Source organism: Odontesthes bonariensis, chromosome 13 (genome assembly GCF_027942865.1).
Source record: "Odontesthes bonariensis isolate fOdoBon6 chromosome 13, fOdoBon6.hap1, whole genome shotgun sequence".
NCBI lineage: Eukaryota > Metazoa > Chordata > Actinopteri > Atheriniformes > Atherinopsidae > Odontesthes > Odontesthes bonariensis.
Genome location: NC_134518.1, coordinates 21217563 through 21234823, shown reverse-complemented (window position 1 = coordinate 21234823; position 17261 = coordinate 21217563). Strand labels below are relative to the sequence as shown.

The following is a 17261-nucleotide window of genomic DNA, read 5'->3' as shown; positions in this document are numbered from 1 at the left end:
AGAGGATGTTCTTGTGGCTCCACATTTTAAATTTTTTCAACTTTGTACACCATTGAATAACATCTGTTCTACATGTCCACTTGCTGGTCTTACTGGAGAATGTGAACGTGTCTGTAAGGTATGCCGCATTAATGGAAAACACACCAGTTTGCTGTTTGTAAAGCGTTAGAGATGCACTCATTCAAAAATCATTTTATTTCTTGCAATTGCATAAAACAACCAATGTACCTCAGTATGTAACAGCAGCACTTCATCTTAATACACACTTACGCTAGTCTGATAAAGGTGTTGATTTTTACAGCAAATCTCTTTTTTATAACCTCAGTCAAGTAAACGCTGTGTGCTACTGCCGGTGATTTTTATTGTGCTGCGACACTGTCATGTTATGGCATAATGTTATTCTACAAACTGTTAGCCACCAATATATTAAGGTCCAATCCAATCAGATTTCCCTCAGAAACAGACCAAAAGTATTTAAAGGAATCTGAACAGAAATCTCAAGAATGAAAAAAGGTGCCTCCAAGTCGATGAGTTCTCTACACTAAAGGCAGATAACTGACAAACTAGAAAGACAATTGGCCATTTGAGGAGTCAGAATTTGGGAAAATTGATTTTTGGGAATTTGCTTTGTGCTGTTGCTGCCCAGCCCTGGAAAACCAAACAGATGCGTTTATGGGTAGACTGAATTAATGGATGGACACATGCATGAATTGATTTCTAAGTAGTTCGAAGGTGATAGATAGTGATAATGTTCAATGTTTGTTCAGTGCTCCTAAAAGCTCTTATTTCAGTAAGAGTGCCTGATCAAGTAAATCTATAAAATATACATGAGATGAAAGAAATGTAACAGATTTCCTCTTTGAAGCACTAGCAGGGACAGTAATTGCAGATTAGCAACTGTGTTCTTGGCTATTTGGTGCACTGCAAGGAGTAAACTACAATGTGACCAAAACAGTGGCCACATTATCATTGCAATTATCATTGCAAACTTGTATGACTTCAACTTGTTGGGATAAAACACCTTGATTTTAAAATATTACATTAAATATCAATGTTTAATTATCTTTAAAAACAGGCTTTGCCTGACACAAACTGACAAGGCCAAATTCCTCGTGATGTACAAATTACTTGGCAATAAAACCTTTTCTGATTCTGATTCTGATTCTGATTCTGATTCGTGTTACTTACTTTTGCTAAGACTTCCACACTTTCTATTGCCAAATATAATGTAAAGTAAGTCCGTTTTCAGAAAATTTGAGTAACATTTAGAGCTTTGATGTTGCTCTGAATTCTTTTTGAAGTTGTAATTAAAGTAGCTCTGATCTATCAAGAGCATACAATTATTTCGTAGTCATAACATTACAGCTCTATCGTAAAAGGTTGTTATTCTTCAGCTATAAAAGATTTCAAGCCATAAAGCATGTAAAGGTTGTCAGGTTTTCCTCCACATAAAACAATCTTTTTTTTCTCTCTCTCATGCCTCAAGCTAAGTAGCATGAAGTCTCGAGAGTGCAAAAGAGATGTCTGCACACATTGTCTTTGCAGTGCCATGTCTTTGGCAAAGGGGCATCCACAGTTTACAAGGCTTGCCTTCAATTTTACTCATCAAACAATGGTTGTGTACACAGCCCGTTCAAGGCAGGGAAAACGCAACAGAACGTGACAAGAACATCAAGCATTCAGCCATCTGGGGAGGGAGAGTGCCAAATAATCACTCCTAAGCGATCATGGAAGTGTTATTCTTATTCTTGCTTGGCACACCCCAAAAAAAAAAAATCATGGAATTAAGGAGAAATATGTGCGAGCACTGATCTCACCGTGTGTTTTTTATGACACCGGTCACATTCTCCCTCCGAGAAACACATTATATATTTAATAAATTTGCTATTTCAAAGATGTTGATTGATTTAAAACCAGTCCGGCCATCCTTAACACACTCCAATGCAATTTATTTTCAGCTTCCTTTTGTTGCCAGCATGGTCTGTCTTGTCTGTGGCCTCACAAAGACTCATCATTAAGATTGAAATCTCTACCACATAAAATTTTATTTGAAATCAATTCAGTGACCTCCACCATTCAAAGGCAAAGACATTGTCAAGCCCATCTTGTTTGGAGGCATTCTGTTGAACAAATGTTGCATCTTTATTGTTGAATCTCTTGCAGCCAATATATTAAAAAAAAGGTTAAACTATCATCATGTTCAGTTTTTCAAGCAATTTTGAGCGACGTATTCAGCTGTATCGTGTATTAAACAATAAAACTGTTTCATAAAATAGTTTCTATAGAGGATTTTTCTAGGATGGGACTTTTGTTTTTCAACCAAATGTATACAGCCAAGAAAACCATTTTTGTCTGACAGTGTTGCCCCAGGCTTTGCTTCACGGTAGACAGATGGAAGGAAGCATCACCACAGCATGTACAATCGCCTTCATCAAACAACATACAAAGGATGGTCTAACAGTTAGTTATTTTGCTGGGAACAGCATTGATGAAGTTTGTGCATCCATCTTACAAAAGATTTATACAAATAGACTATTTTTGTAAACTATTTTGAGCTATTGAATGAGGAAGCACGTATCGTTATGAGCTACCTTGACAAAGTGAGTTGGTGACATGTGGTATAATGTGTCATGGACAAACAAATTTGACAAATTAAAAAAATATATTATGGCTGTCAAGCCATAAAACATTTCTGTTAGTAATCGGATGACTCTACATAGTTAATTGCAAATTAATTGAAGATTTGTTTCACTTTGTAACATGTTAAAGTTTTAAGCAAATGAAAATACGCTCCAAACAAACATAGCACAGGACAAGGTCTTTGTCTCTCAAAACAAGGTGTTTGAGAAGTTATATTTGTTGTATAAAGCCCAAATGGGCAACAACTGAAAAATACACATGTATTAAACTATTCCATTGTTTGCAATCAAACAACACTGTTAAAATGTAGCGTGAATTGACAGTCTAATAATATATTTACTTATGTTAACACCTATACTTTTTTAAACAGCATTATACATTCACCGGCCACTTTAATAGGTGCACCTTGCTAGTAAAAGGTTTGACCCCCTCTCGCCTTCAGAACTGCCTTAATTCATCGTGGCATACTTTCAACAAGGTGTTGGAAACATTCCTCAGAGATTTTCATCCATATTGACATGGTAGCATCACGCAGTTGCTGCAGATTTATTGGCTGCAAATCTATGATGCGAATCTCCCGTTCCACCACATCTCAAAGGTGCTCTATTGGATTGAGATCTGAAGACTGTGGCCATTGGAGTACAGTGAATTCATTGTCATGTTCAAGAAACCAGTTTGAGATGATATGAGCTTTGTGACACGGTGCATTATCCTGCTGGAAGTCGCCATCAGAAGATGGGTACACTGTAGTCATAAAGGGATGGACACGGTCAGCAAAAATACTCAGGTAGGCTGCGGCATTTAAACGATTCTCAATTGGTACTAAGGGGCTCAAAGTGTGCCAAGAAAATATCCCCCACATCATTACACCACCTCCACCAGCCTGAACCGTTGATACAAGGCAGGATGGATCCATGCTTTCGTGTTGTTTACGCCAAATTCTGACCCTACCATCTGAATGTCGCACCTGAAATTGAGACTTGTCAGAGCAGGAAACATTTTTCCGATCTTCTATTGTCCAATTTTGGTGACGCTGTGCGAATTGTTGTCTCAGTTTCCTGTTCTTAGCTGACAGGAGTGGCACCCGGGGTGGTCTTCTGCTGCTGTAGCCCATCTTCTTCAAGGTTCGACGTGCTGTGCGTTGACAGATGGTATTCTGCATTCCTTGGTTGTAACGAGTGTGCCCATTCTCGTCTGACCTCTCATATCAACAAGGCATTTTCGTCCACACAACTGCCGCTCACTGGATATTTTCTCATTTTCAGACCATTCTCTGTAAACCATAGAGATGGCTGTGTGTGCGAATATCCCAGTAGATCAGCAGTTTCTGAAATACTCAGACAAGCCCCTCTGGATCGAACAACCATGCCACGTTCAAAGTCACTAAAATCCCCTTTCTTCCCCATTCTGATGCTCGGTTTGAACTTCAGCAAGTTGTCTTGACCACCTCTACATGCCTAAATGCATTGAGTTTGCATGTGATTGGCTGATTAGCTATTTGTGTTAACAAGCAATAGAACAGGTGTACTTAATAAAGAGGCCGGTGAGTGTAATTGATTGAATTAACACGTTAATTTTGCTTTTACTGCCTTACAAACACCTGAACCTTTCACACTTACAGTTAGGGGGATCCAGTGGCTCTGCTAAGCAGTTGTAGCCCAATCCCATCAGAAAACATGAAATACGTTGGCACTTATATGTTCGCCCACTGTTATCAAAACAAAATTTGGGACTATCTTTTGTAATATCTTCTGTAAGCACACTGATGTTGTGTTTGGCAGCATTTGGTGGCACAATACCTTACCAGCAAGCTGTAGGTTTGTTTTCCCTATCCCTTTGTACATGAAACACAGCATAATGCAAAACACTTCCACAGAATCATTATTTATTTAGAGACAAAGCAGAGTCATTAACTGCCACTCTTTACACCTGCACATTATAATTCAATAATCTCTTGTAGTTCTCACTATTTATAACATAGGACACGTCTTAGCACGCAGACCTCATTATGCATGTGTTGTAAATAGGTGATTTATAATTAATCAGCACTGGTTGTTTCCAATTTAAGGGTGCACCTCGAGCTGACAAATAAAGGGACTATCATCTTTAATTTAAGGCCCAGAAAATGTTATTTTAACAGTAAGTTGATTCAACGAGAGCGCCCCTGGGTGTAAGCTTGACAAAAGCAAGCAGCAGTTTAGCACCTGTCATGATATCACAAAGTCACAGAAAAGACATGCATGTCTGAAGTCAGTTTTCTACAAGACATTTTTTGAATTAGCAATCATCTGAGAATAACATAGCTTTGCATAACACACGACACATTTCGTGTGGATGTGTGAAGCGACGATAATGGCATTTCACAAACTAATTGGTGCATTGCAGCCACACAATCTTAGACCCTTCATTAGCCTCAAAAGTTGTTTGCTGTCTTATGAAGTCTGTCTTACTCTGCTTTAGTGTGCTTCAACCTCCTCTGACCACATATGATTGACAGGGGTATTCTAAACAGCAGAACTTCATGTTGATTTCAGGCTTATGGCTGATTGAAAACAAAAGCTGAAAAAAAAGGCAGAAAAAGATCAGCAGTCTTTATTTAGTAATATAGTTGATAAAATGACACATTGTCTTAGATCTGTTCTATTTTTTACCATTTAGATTTTTTAGCTTCGTCAGATATTAGATGATGGGCAAGCGTACAGGTTTTATTAGCGACAACGTTATCGCCCATTGGAGTGACACTGTTAGTTACTGTTGGCATCTTTTTTAGGAATTAACTTATCAATACCCCACCAGGCATAGTCATTAGACAAAGACAGCTTAAATTTGACCTAATGATCAGTTCAAAACATTCTGTTTCTGTTAAACCTCATCGCTTTAATAGTTTGACTATGATTGTATATATACACATCAATTTCACATTGACTCATAAGTTATATTGTCCATAATTAATGGTATTCGGAAAACTGACTGCAAAATTGTATTACTCTGATGTTGTGTAATTTTCCCAATTTTTTGTTAGCCATATTGCACGAGTCATGACAGATTTCTTTATGTGCAGCATGCTGCATGAACTTTTCCATCGTGCGTGGAAAAGTTCAAATATTATTTTTCCAAATATTATTTCATTCAGGGTGTCTTTAGTCTTCCCTGTATTTCAAAACCATTCCTCTGAAATTCTATCTCTGTTTCCAATAAGGTAAAAGCAAATATTGAATTGTCCTCACTCTGTCCACTCCATCTTTTTCAAATCTTTTTCTTTCTCCAGAGATCCTTGAGAAAGTGGGAGAGAGAGAAACAGAAAGCGAGAAAGGAGGCAATAGCAATAGTTTCAACTCATTGTGGTAAATCTCAGTGGTTCTTGAAAGTTGCCATGGATACAAATCAGGCCTGTATAGATAAGAAAAAAAGTGTTTTGTCAGTATGTCTCCAAATCTTCAAAAATGTTGTATTTGCACAGAATATAACTAGACATATTTGCACTCCTCTGAATGACTGGTTGTGAAGAACTCAGTTCATTTTCCTTTTTTTTTTTTACTACTTCTGGAAAAAAATCAGAATTAACAATGTTGGTCTAAATGTAAAAGAAAAAATATCCATGGCAACTCAGTGATGAACAAAGATGTACAGCAGCTTTTTCTCTTGCTCGTATTATGCTGTTTAAGCTGAAAGGATATTAAAAAAACCACAGAAAGTCATTGAATTGGGCATGGTCGGCAAAGAGGCTCTCCTTTCTTAACACCACTGAACGTTAATATACAGCGACCTTGCAATTTAGTTTGGCAACTCTTTCCTTCAACCATTTTCTTTTCCAGCTGTGCACGACTGATAAGTTGTATTAGTGAGTGGGCTCCTATGTGTTTTCTTTTGCACGTGTGCAGAGCAACTCTTGGATCCACAAGGACGAATATGGCAAACATGATGAAAGGAATGGAGAAAATGTCTTTTTGAAGAAGAAAATGTTTTGTTTAAAATGAATCACCATCTTTTGAAGAGATGGCATTGGCTGGAATATCTGCCAACATTTTTGACAACGAACCACACCCGATCTTTCTCAACTTAGCTGTAATTTTGCTCTCAGCTGCACTGTAAGTTTTGTGAGAACTTTTTGCATAGTTGGTTCACTGTCATGTGGACAATATCTGTCCACAAACCGAAATTCAAATACCAGCAAAGGCACTCACAGACTTTTCTGTGACTCTTGGATTGCATTTTGCCAATGTGACACACACACACACACACTCTCAAAATGAAAATACAAGACTTCCTCTGAATGATGGGACAGGTTTATTACCTGTGACTCCCACAAACAACATATATGAGCAGTTGCAATAAGAGGTAGTATGAAAACAAAAAGGTTGAAATGACTCGCACACAAGGCTTTCACTCTGGAGACTGAAGACTTAGTTATTTACTTAAGACTGTCCTCCTCGATAATTGTTCATGCCGTTTACACGCGCGATTATTACATTTGTGGGATTTGCAACCACAACTGGTCATGAGGCCAGCTAAAAATGTCATCCATGTTGTTCATTGTCGAAAAAATGTGTCGGGTAAAGTATTGTGTTTATATGTAACAAAGGCATCAAGCAAAACAGCGTGGAATTTGCATTGGAGCAAAATTTATACTGTCGACTTTATACTGCGGACTGTGGGAAAGACAAGAAATTCAAGACAATATGCTGCTTCTAACTTTCTCTGTGGGAAATCATCATACATGTGTAAGTAGCCAGATTCAGTGCACACACGTCAGCTTTAAGTTACTTGAAAAATATTTTTGATTTTGTCCGAGTAGATTTTGTCCAGTAGTTGTAAAATCGTGATTTCATTAGAGCAGAGTGACCGCCCGGAATTGTTTTATGTGCCCATGAGTTGACTAATAGTCCTGTTTGGCTGATTTTCAATCACAATTTCTGATAGAAAAATATGTGAATGAGAGCCGCTTTATTGATAATTTGGCTGAGTTTACATTTCACTGTTTTTACAAAAAGTTGCAAAAAGATGTCACTTTGGAGCATGAACAGAATGTCGACGCCCTTTTATCTAGTTGACCGTACACATATAGAGGGATTGGAACCATAACTGCATTACCTGGGTGTATTAGCCAAATTTTGAGAGGCTTGATTTCATATTATTTTACTCCCACTAATATGTTTACATGCATTTTTGTCCAGTTTTGGTCAGACAAACACAATGATTTTTTTCATAGTGACATTTTAACCTGGTTTTGTTGTCTTTGAGGGTGAGGTTGAGTGTATACAGTGCAATCTGTAATTTATGCCATAGAGATCGCAACATCTCTTACACCGGATCTTTAAAAAGGAGCAAACAATTTGACTAAACTCAGTTTAATTAATTAGTACAATTTGTTTAGGTTTAGGGTAAGTTCATGGTTTGGATTGAAATTGACTTTTTTAGAGCAAATATCATGTGTCAATGTGAAATGTCTCCCGTCCGCAACAAAAGTCTCCATTTTCTGGATTACTGGGGAAAGAAGTTGCACAGACAGGAGAGACTCCATCTCACTGTGCAAAACAAGTTGGCATGGGTCATTTAACCCCGTCAAATAATCAACCTGTCTTGTTACCTTTGCTCAAGGTCAGCCTCTGAAATCAATGTCCGCCACTCCTGAACATGGTAAGAATACACTCTTTCAACATTTCTGAGAGCATTGACATTTGAATGTTCAGATTTAAAACCCGTATACATTTTATATTCATGCTCACTTGTTGCACTTTACCTGATGCTACGGCTACACGAAAACGAAACGAGGTTTTTTTTGAAAACGGGTTCGAAAATTCTTGCGACCACACGGAAACGCGCTGCTGTCCAGACGAAAACGATGAAACGAGGCAGTACACACGCCACTGTGTCACGCCACGCTGTGAGACAATAGAGAAGTGTTAAAATTGGCTCCCAGCGTCAACGTGTGACTGACGCAAAAACGTTTTAGCTGTAACAATGGAAACGAAACGAGGCCGTTTTCAAACTTTCCCACTCTGGAACCCGTTTTCAAAAACTATCGTTTTGGGGTAGTGGGAACGCCGGCTCCGTGTGGCCGCGACAGTGAAACGATAAGAAAAAGTATCGTTTACAGTGAAAAACGTTTCCGTGTAGCCGCAGCCTTCTACTACTACATGAGATCTTTCATAGAGATTATAAATCACTAAACTTCCAAAAAAAGGTTTATGATTTGAAACTCAACTCTGCTTTGTCTTTCCTTACAGAACAGTAACAGTTGCCTGAGGGATGTGTGGCTTTGCACTAACAATACAGCCTGAGAGGAAAAGTAGAAAGTAAATTTTTAATCTAAACTGATTAAAGCTGCTATATCTAAACAAAACAAAAAAAGTCGATGCTGTGTTTTCTCACAGGAAAAAACTGTGCAGTAGATTTTCCATTAATTCTAAACATAACCAGGTAAACTCTAAGTAGTCACTCAAGCTAACCCGGTGATGTCACTTGATGTGTGGTAAGACATGAGAAAGAAAATAGCAAACAGGCGAACAAAGCTTTTCTATGGAACTTTGCAAGGGATAATACGTGGTCAAAGTTAAAAGTTACAGTTTTTTCATTTATAGGGTGGAACAACTAAGGGACAATGTGATGATAGTGATGATGACTTGAGACTATAACCCTTTGTGACTGTGTAAAAGTGCCTCTTTGGAGGTGGATATGCATGGGCAGTGAGTGATCAGTGATTTTTAAAGCAATCTGTTGTATTGATGTGTATCTGACAGCTGCTTCTACAGCCCAAGCAAAACTTGCTGATGTTTCACCTCAGAAGGTTAAACAAAGGCTCTGCTGATACCTGATACATATGAACAGCATTATTTTAACAAAGAATACAAGGTGTGTTTTCACCCAGAGATGTTCCTGGAAACAGAATTTATAGAAAATGTGAACAAACTCCTCATCAGGATTATTTCTTATCCCATTCCTGAGACGCATCGTCATTACATGTTGACAGTGAGGGATGCCTGGAGAGTGTTGGAACCTTTGCATTATTAGGAAACCCCAAAGTTACAGTTAGAACCTCACTGGAAATAAGAAGCTGAAACGAAGCTCGATACAAAAGAGAACAGTGCCCCCCTCTTGCTTTCAGGCAGATATCTGGAGTAAGGTAGCTACTGCAAACAGCAGAGGCATCTGTGGTCCTCATACAGCCCGACATATAGCCTACCTACTGTACATCTCTGTGCAAGCATCTCTCCAACGCAGTGCGGCTTTAAGAGGGCCGAAGCTCTTAAATCTCTGACTGGCTCCTCCTTCCGCCATGATGTCAGACGGAGGGAGAGCGAGAGGAAGAGAGGTGGGCAGTATTGAGGAACTGAGTTCATACAATACTACTGAGACATCTACAGCTTAGCAGACAGATACGGTGAACCGCCTATCCCGGCTCCTGTAAGTGATGCTGCACTGAGGCACACTTTGATCCAACTCCGCCGGGGGAAGATGCGCTCCCTGCCTCCCTCATTTAAGAGTTTTGGGAGCGTGCACTACCTTAAATCAGTCAAAACAAGTGGTTTTTAAGATAACTTAGGTTCAAGCTTTTTGTTATTCATCAGAAGTCTTGCTTTTTTTCTTTTTTTTTTTTTTTTAACCCCCCCTCCCCTCTTGGATTGAAGTTTTGCGCCCTGGCCAAGAGGCGTTTGACGCACGTGCGAGTGTCAATCCAGCGATTTTCAGCTGGTAAAATTGTGAAGCAAATATAGGCAAGGGACACAAAGTTTACGTAAAACAACCTTGGATCACGGCGTTTCTCCGCCTTTGGGATTGCGAGCCTAAGACAGTCGAAGAGGAATTACAGCGTCCTTTTCACACAAACTTGATCGCTGTGCTTGCCTTTCCTTTTTCTTTTGTACGCGAGGACCACATTTACATTTTTATTTTGTATTTTTAGCTAATGGATAAGTTTTGTAGTAGGTAACACTGTTATTCTACTTCATTTGCCTTTTTTTTGCTGCCGATTCTGATGAGGATCCTCTCTCCCCAAATTCCCCACTTCAGATTAATTCATGGCACTTCTTTTTTGTAAATCAGTGATGTCTCTTCGCGACGTTACTGACGGTTGATTTTTCACCATATCCAAGCAGAGAAGGTGAGCTTTTTCTTTTTATTATGACTTATCTGATTGCCTTATCTGTATTACTTTTGCGTTCTCTGGCCATGCACACGGCCGTTCTGTCTCATTAAGCTTTATAGCTTATGTGTTCCGTAAGCTCAATTCAATGTCCCAGTATCGACGTGGACCTGTTTTCTATTTACAATCACAGACAACAACATACAATGGGTAAACATGTCAAGGTAGACTAGAAGGTAAAATGAATCATTCTGCTGCGACAGTGGGTCAGTCAAATGTTCCGTGGATTTTCCTGGAGCTGCTAACCGGATCTAAATAGACTTTAAACAGCGCGTCGTAAAATGAAGCTGAGTTGTCGCATTATGAGAGTGATTTTCGCGTAAATGTTTGGTTACGAGTTTGGGGGTTATTTGTTTTTTTTTCATTCCACTGATGGTTTCATAGACAGGCCATCTTTATGAGAGCATCAAACTGCGGGGACTTTTGAGACCGGTTTTTCAGCAGCTTGCGTGGGCGCGCGCCGATAGCGCATCCTTGCTCGAGCGTTTTCACCTGTCACAGACATCAGCGGCTGTAACTCTGGCGGTACCCCGACTCTGGGAAAAAAAATATGTAGCTTCACATACACAGACTAGATTGCTGATAAGAAGAGTCGTTCAAATAGTCCGTGTAAATGCCAGCAGGGTTGATGATCAACGCCACAGTTGGTTGAGTTTTTTTCTTTTTTTTTTCTCTATTACCAACATACCCGCTCAATACGCTCTATATTACCATTTGGCTTGTTTGCAAAGCCTGTCGAACTCAGCATATGCCGGAGCATAAAATCAAACAATAATGTGAACTTCCCAAAGGTGAGCCGAATATTTGAAAGCTGACTGTGGAAGCTGAGGTTTTGTTGATTTGCCAAACGCAATAAAAACCATTTGCTCATTCACATCCACATTTTAAATTAACCCAATAGGTACAGAAAAAAATAACCATAGTCCGCAGTAGAGTAACATAGCCTATTGTGGTCAAACATGTATCTAATTATGAGTTGGCACACCTCGAATCAATCCGACTGATGGCTGGGAGGTGACTTTGGGGGTCATTGACTTCCAGGGCAAAAATATTTGCAATTTATGTTTGAAGAGTCCAGAGAGAACCTACTTGAGGTCTTAGGGATGCTTCTCAAGTTTCAAAGACGTTATCTTTCTGCTTTGCTGCTAGTTTTTATCTTCCAGAGTATCTTATAGTTTCACTGTAGTCCCATTCACAGTCACTAAAACTCATTTAAAAGTTGATACATAGTTTGAGACCGTTTAAGATGTTCTGAATAGATTTCTGATATTCACCATATTTTGCCCACTGACTCCTTCTATTTTCCCATTAAAAGACAATACAGCGAATGCAACCACCCACCCAAAGCTTGTCCTCTTGAACTGATCTAAGAACCTACGATGTCTACAAGTGGCAGCACAATTTCCCCTTTGAATATGAGTACTGTGAATTATATAAAGAGACTCTAATAGATTGGGTTACTGTTTTACCAATGTCATCAAAACAGACATTTCTGGTTTAGTATTTTATTATGGTTCAAATTGTTTCAGATCCTCCTACTGTTGATTTTATTGTACGTATTTTAAATTCTTGAATTTTTTTTTTTTTTGTATTTTTGCATAATTTCTCTAGCAATTAGTCCGTGATTTAGGATTTTGTCACATTTTCATGAAGAATACTTGACTCAAAAGTACGCTATACAGTACTCAGTAAGATGATGTGACGCTATGACGAAGTGTTTATACATACGTTTAGCTGTTGGATGACATTTGCAGGTGTGGACTGCCCTCTTGAGGTTCATATTTCCACACTGAAGATTAGCTTGTCGTTTTGTTAATGGAGGAGGGTAAAAATATTGTACAATATTGTGCAGCGGCCATTTAATTACCCAAGTAGTGTAACTCTTCACAATCCAATTTGATCAAAGAATTATGAAGCCGATTTATGTGTGAACAGACACCTGCTTTTTTAGCTAAACAGTATTGTTAGAGTAGAGAGAAGTGTTGCACCGCAAATAATAGGATGTTATTTGAACATCATTAAGTTTGCTTTTTTTCCCCACTTTATTATAAACAACGTCAGTGTGGCCATCGATATTACACATTGCAGATTGACTCTGGTCCTAGAGTTTCTGTTGAAGATTTCCAAAAGAAATGAACTTTTATTCCTCCACCGCAGGAGAGAACTGTTTTGTGAACTGAAAAAGAACTGTCTGATCATGACATAAACTGGGTTTGTCAGACTGTCATGATCCTTAAAGCTGTTAAAAAAAGGAGTGAGACAAGACAATGAAAAGTAATGCATCAACTGCTGCCCTCTCGTTGGACATCTCCTTGGATCCACAGACAATGTTATTAGATACAACAGTAAAAACATTTGAAGGACTCCAAGTTTCTTGAGCTTTAGCCTCAAAAATACCAAAATGACAGTTTCTAGTTAGCCCGTCTTTAGGGGTAAAGGTAGAGGGGGATTGTTGCTGTATGTCACTGCTACTTTCAGCAGATGCAAACACCAGGAAGACCCGTCCATCACACTGTCATGGAAAGTGATCTAAGGATGGCCAGCTCCTTATCACTATGTCTCCCAAGAGGGAGGTTTGAGTTTGCCTACTAGATTCAACCTGCTGTTTTGGGGCTCAAAATAGCATTTCAGGAGACTAGTGAAATGTAAGCAAAGGAGACACTGAGTGACAACTAGAATCCTCCCCCTGTTACTTTTTTCCCCGCAGCACAATTCCCTCCCTCACCTAGTTTATCCCTCATGGACGGGTTTGTATAGAATTGTGGCAAGCGAAAATAAGTGCAAATGTTGGAAAATCATGGCACAGAGTAAAGAACCTCCATCAAGATAAAAGAATACAGGGAGTGAATGTGTTTTGACCACAATATATTCAAGAGCAAGAAGTACCCCTCACTTGTTATATATCTAACTTAAGCATTTAAGTTTAAGTACTGGACAAAAACTAACTACATACATGACCTGTCTATGCATATCTGACAAAACAGTTCAATTTAGTTCCCCGATATCACATTGTAACTGCAAGGTTGTCTTTTTTTCACTACATTTGTACTCCTGCATGTTCCCTGTGTGAAAAAAACCTCCACACTACACCCCTTCATCCTGCAGAACATTATTGTCACTTACAAGAGAGAAGAAAATCTAGATCATCCTTTGATCTTTTCTGTGTTTTCACTTGAGCGAATCACATCCCATTTAAGGATGTAATTTAAACTTCATTATGCGTTGTGAGAGCTCAGCCTTGGACTGCTTGGCGATCAGCACAGGATAGCATTGGCTGCTCACTCTCAGAAAGACGCACGCTTCAAATTAAATTGTGTCACTGTTACTAATGGGATATGTATGATCAATATTTTGACGTGAAAGCTTAACACTATCTGTGCTGCATTTGTGGAATGAAAAAATTCCCAAACTGATCAGTGCTGGCCATGCTTTTTTTTGTCCAACAGTTCTATAATGAGTCTCATGTGACTGCTTTATGAGACGTGTGAAGTCTGTCTTTGCATGTTTCATGAATGCCTTGCAATTGTTGCAGATTCAAAACCAGCCTAATGAAATTTTTATTTTTAATCAATTCCCCTTTGTCAGCCAGCCGAAAACTTCAATTGCTATGAATGCTGTTGCCTTGCCAATTTGGAGGACCCCTGTCGTGCAGTTTAGGCAGTCATACCTTTTTAGGATACTGTTTGACTTGTGTAAATGGCTAGAAATTTCAAAAAGTAAGAAATATTACGATTCCCAAGGAGCAACTTGTGATCCCTTGTTACTGCAGATATGTATGCATGTTACAGCACCAGCTGTAAATCGTTTCCAAGAAGGCTGTCACACACACTTTACCGTTCTTTGACAGAAACGGATGTTTGATTTCAAGGCAGCTGCCTTATTAATACAAACCAATATCTTGAGGAAAGTCATATGCAGCTAATAAGCTCTGAAGGGGGTTGTTAGACTATAAAACACAGTGTGAAATGAGTAATGAAATTAGCTGTGAAGTCAATTGTGCTGAAATTCATATAGCCACTGTTATTATGTCAAGTAAATATGCATGTACCTGTGCATTGGTGGCTTTATCCTGATGCGATTTAAAACACCCCAACGATATTTGACTCGTGATATACTGTTTCACTGGACACAAATGCAATTTTATAATTACATTCGTTCAGCTGCCAAAAGCTCATTAATGCCTGTGTGGCCAAACCTGTCTGACCTGTGTGATTGTGGTGGAAATTAAGGAATAAATTTGTTAAACATGTCTGATAATGGGTTAGATGAATGAATAAGTCAAAATGTCAGTTGGCAAACCACACAAAGTAACTCCAATAACCTACCAATTAAAGGGGAGAAAGCAGTCAATGTCTGTGTCTCTTTTTTTTTTATCGCATCTACTATGAGTGAAGTTATTGCAGAGCATGACTCCTTCATTGTGTTCCAATGACCTACTTTGGTTTTGGCAGTTTGTAAACCTGCCCTGTGGCAAGCATTTACACATATGAAACAGTCAGAAATTTTGAAGAACAACAGCTTGAAATAAACTGGATCTCCCCATCAGAAAACATTTGAATGAATAATGATCAGTCATGGAAGACTCATCTTCAGGTTTTATCTTTACATACAAACAGCCAACTGGGTATTTTTACATTTGATGGAAGAGAGAAAAGCATCTGTCGTTATATAGGGGAGTCACAATTAGACGTCCCTAATTTGACTGATGGTGGCTCACACAATAAAGAATCTCACACTGTTGTCTCCTTCCACTGCTGCTATTCTCAACAGTGCTCTTATCATACTGTTCTAGTTTGCACACATGGGCGTTCATGAAATATTTGTGAGCTCAATTGTTTACATTCAGAGCAAACAGAGCAAATGAGGCTCTCCATTAATAGCTGCTGTCAAGCAGCACAACTGCGAGTGTGTGTGTTCTTGCATGAAAGCACCAACAGTTAAGGATCAGCTTTGCTTCCTCCAAATTAGCTGAAATCTGGATATAGGGTTAGAGAGACTACCGCACCATTTTGACTCAAGACTGATTCACTTATTGCGGCGTTTTTTTCTTTGTGTCTCTGTTTCATCTATGGTAGTTTGTGAATAAGCATACGATGCAACAGTGAACTTAACAGCATTCATACTTCCCAATAAAAATATAAAACAGTTCATTACAGCAATTAAATGGAATGATGGAATGTGTGACCTACTAACCTTTATGTGTGTCCTTGCTCTATGGATGTCGTCAAAGGTTAATTGTATGAAACCGTCATTAATTTGGTCTCAAAGACATGGGAAAGATGTTGACTTATAACAAGTCAAGATGGAGAGGTCAAGTTCAAATCTCTCCATTTGAGCTAAATGTACTAATTACAGCAGAGCTTGAATGCTTTGTTATTTTCTGCATTGACATTGTGTGTTCTGTCATTCTCTTTTCTTTTCTTTTCTTTCTGTCGTCTCCTTCTTCTTGCAGAATTGCTGCAGTAGAAGTGAAGCTCCCATCTGATCTTGAGTATGGACTTAGCAAGTCAGTCGCAAGCGCTGGTGGTCTTGCTCGCCTGTGTAGTCTTAATATGCAAGGCCCAGGAGAGGGACTACATAGTGAAGGAGGAGCAGCCAGAGAATGTCCGTATTGGGAATCTGCGCAGGGACCTGGACCTTAACCTTGACCCGAACATCAGGCTATCCTCCCCGCTGCAGTTCAAGCCTGTGTATAAGACAGGTGATGTGCCTTTGGTGAGGGTTGAGGCCAACACAGGGGAGATCTTTACCACCAATCACAGAATCGACCGGGAGAAGCTGTGCTCAGGGGTCTTCACTGAGAAACGCTGCTATTATGAGATCGAGGTGGCGGTGCTTCCCGATGAGATCTTCAGATTGGTCAAGATCCGTTTCCTGATTGAGGATGTGAATGACAACGCACCCCTTTTCCAGTCCACTGTTATAAACATCTCTATCCCAGAGAACACGGCCATCAACACCCGGTACCCAGTGCCATCAGCGTTTGACCCTGATGTAGGGATCAATGGGATCCAACATTACGAGCTCGTCAAGGTAAAGATTCATTCTGTTTCATCTCCAATATGTAAAAAGAAAAGAAAAAAAAGGACAAATGCTTATTTTGTGAAGCCTTTAATTGATTTCCATTTCTCAAACTAATGCTGCCGTTGCTGTGTTGTTAATAGTGTTGTCAATTCAAAAAGTAATCCTATTTGTGTATATAAACTCATCCCCTTGTGTTGGATAATCAATACATTTCTGATAGGGGAAACTGACATTTTCTAAATTCAGACAAAAAACTGTTTTTAGTGTTTCAAACCTGTTTCTGTAAATTTGATTATTTGGTTTTGATTCAAACACTAGGATTCTAACTGTTTCTGAGTATGTGTCATCAGGTTTTCATACAAACTCTTACAAAGGATATAGAGATCCCACTTAGAGAGCTTTAATATAAATAGCATTCTTCATCAATTATCTATTAAGAATAAACATCCAATGT

General features: G+C 39.0%; 1 protein-coding gene across 2 annotated transcripts in view; it reads left to right on the top strand.

The window, feature by feature from the left end:
- Positions 1–9996: 9996 nt before the first annotated feature.
- Positions 9997–17261, top strand: part of pcdh11 (protocadherin 11) — a 126000-nt gene continuing 118735 nt past the window's right edge. For both annotated transcript variants that reach the window (XM_075481530.1, XM_075481531.1), the window contains exons 1-2: positions 9997–10741; positions 16236–16816. In XM_075481530.1, coding sequence (XP_075337645.1) covers positions 16277–16816 — 540 coding nt within the window. In that variant the 5' untranslated portion in view covers positions 9997–10741; positions 16236–16276. The remainder of the gene's footprint in view (positions 10742–16235; positions 16817–17261) is intronic.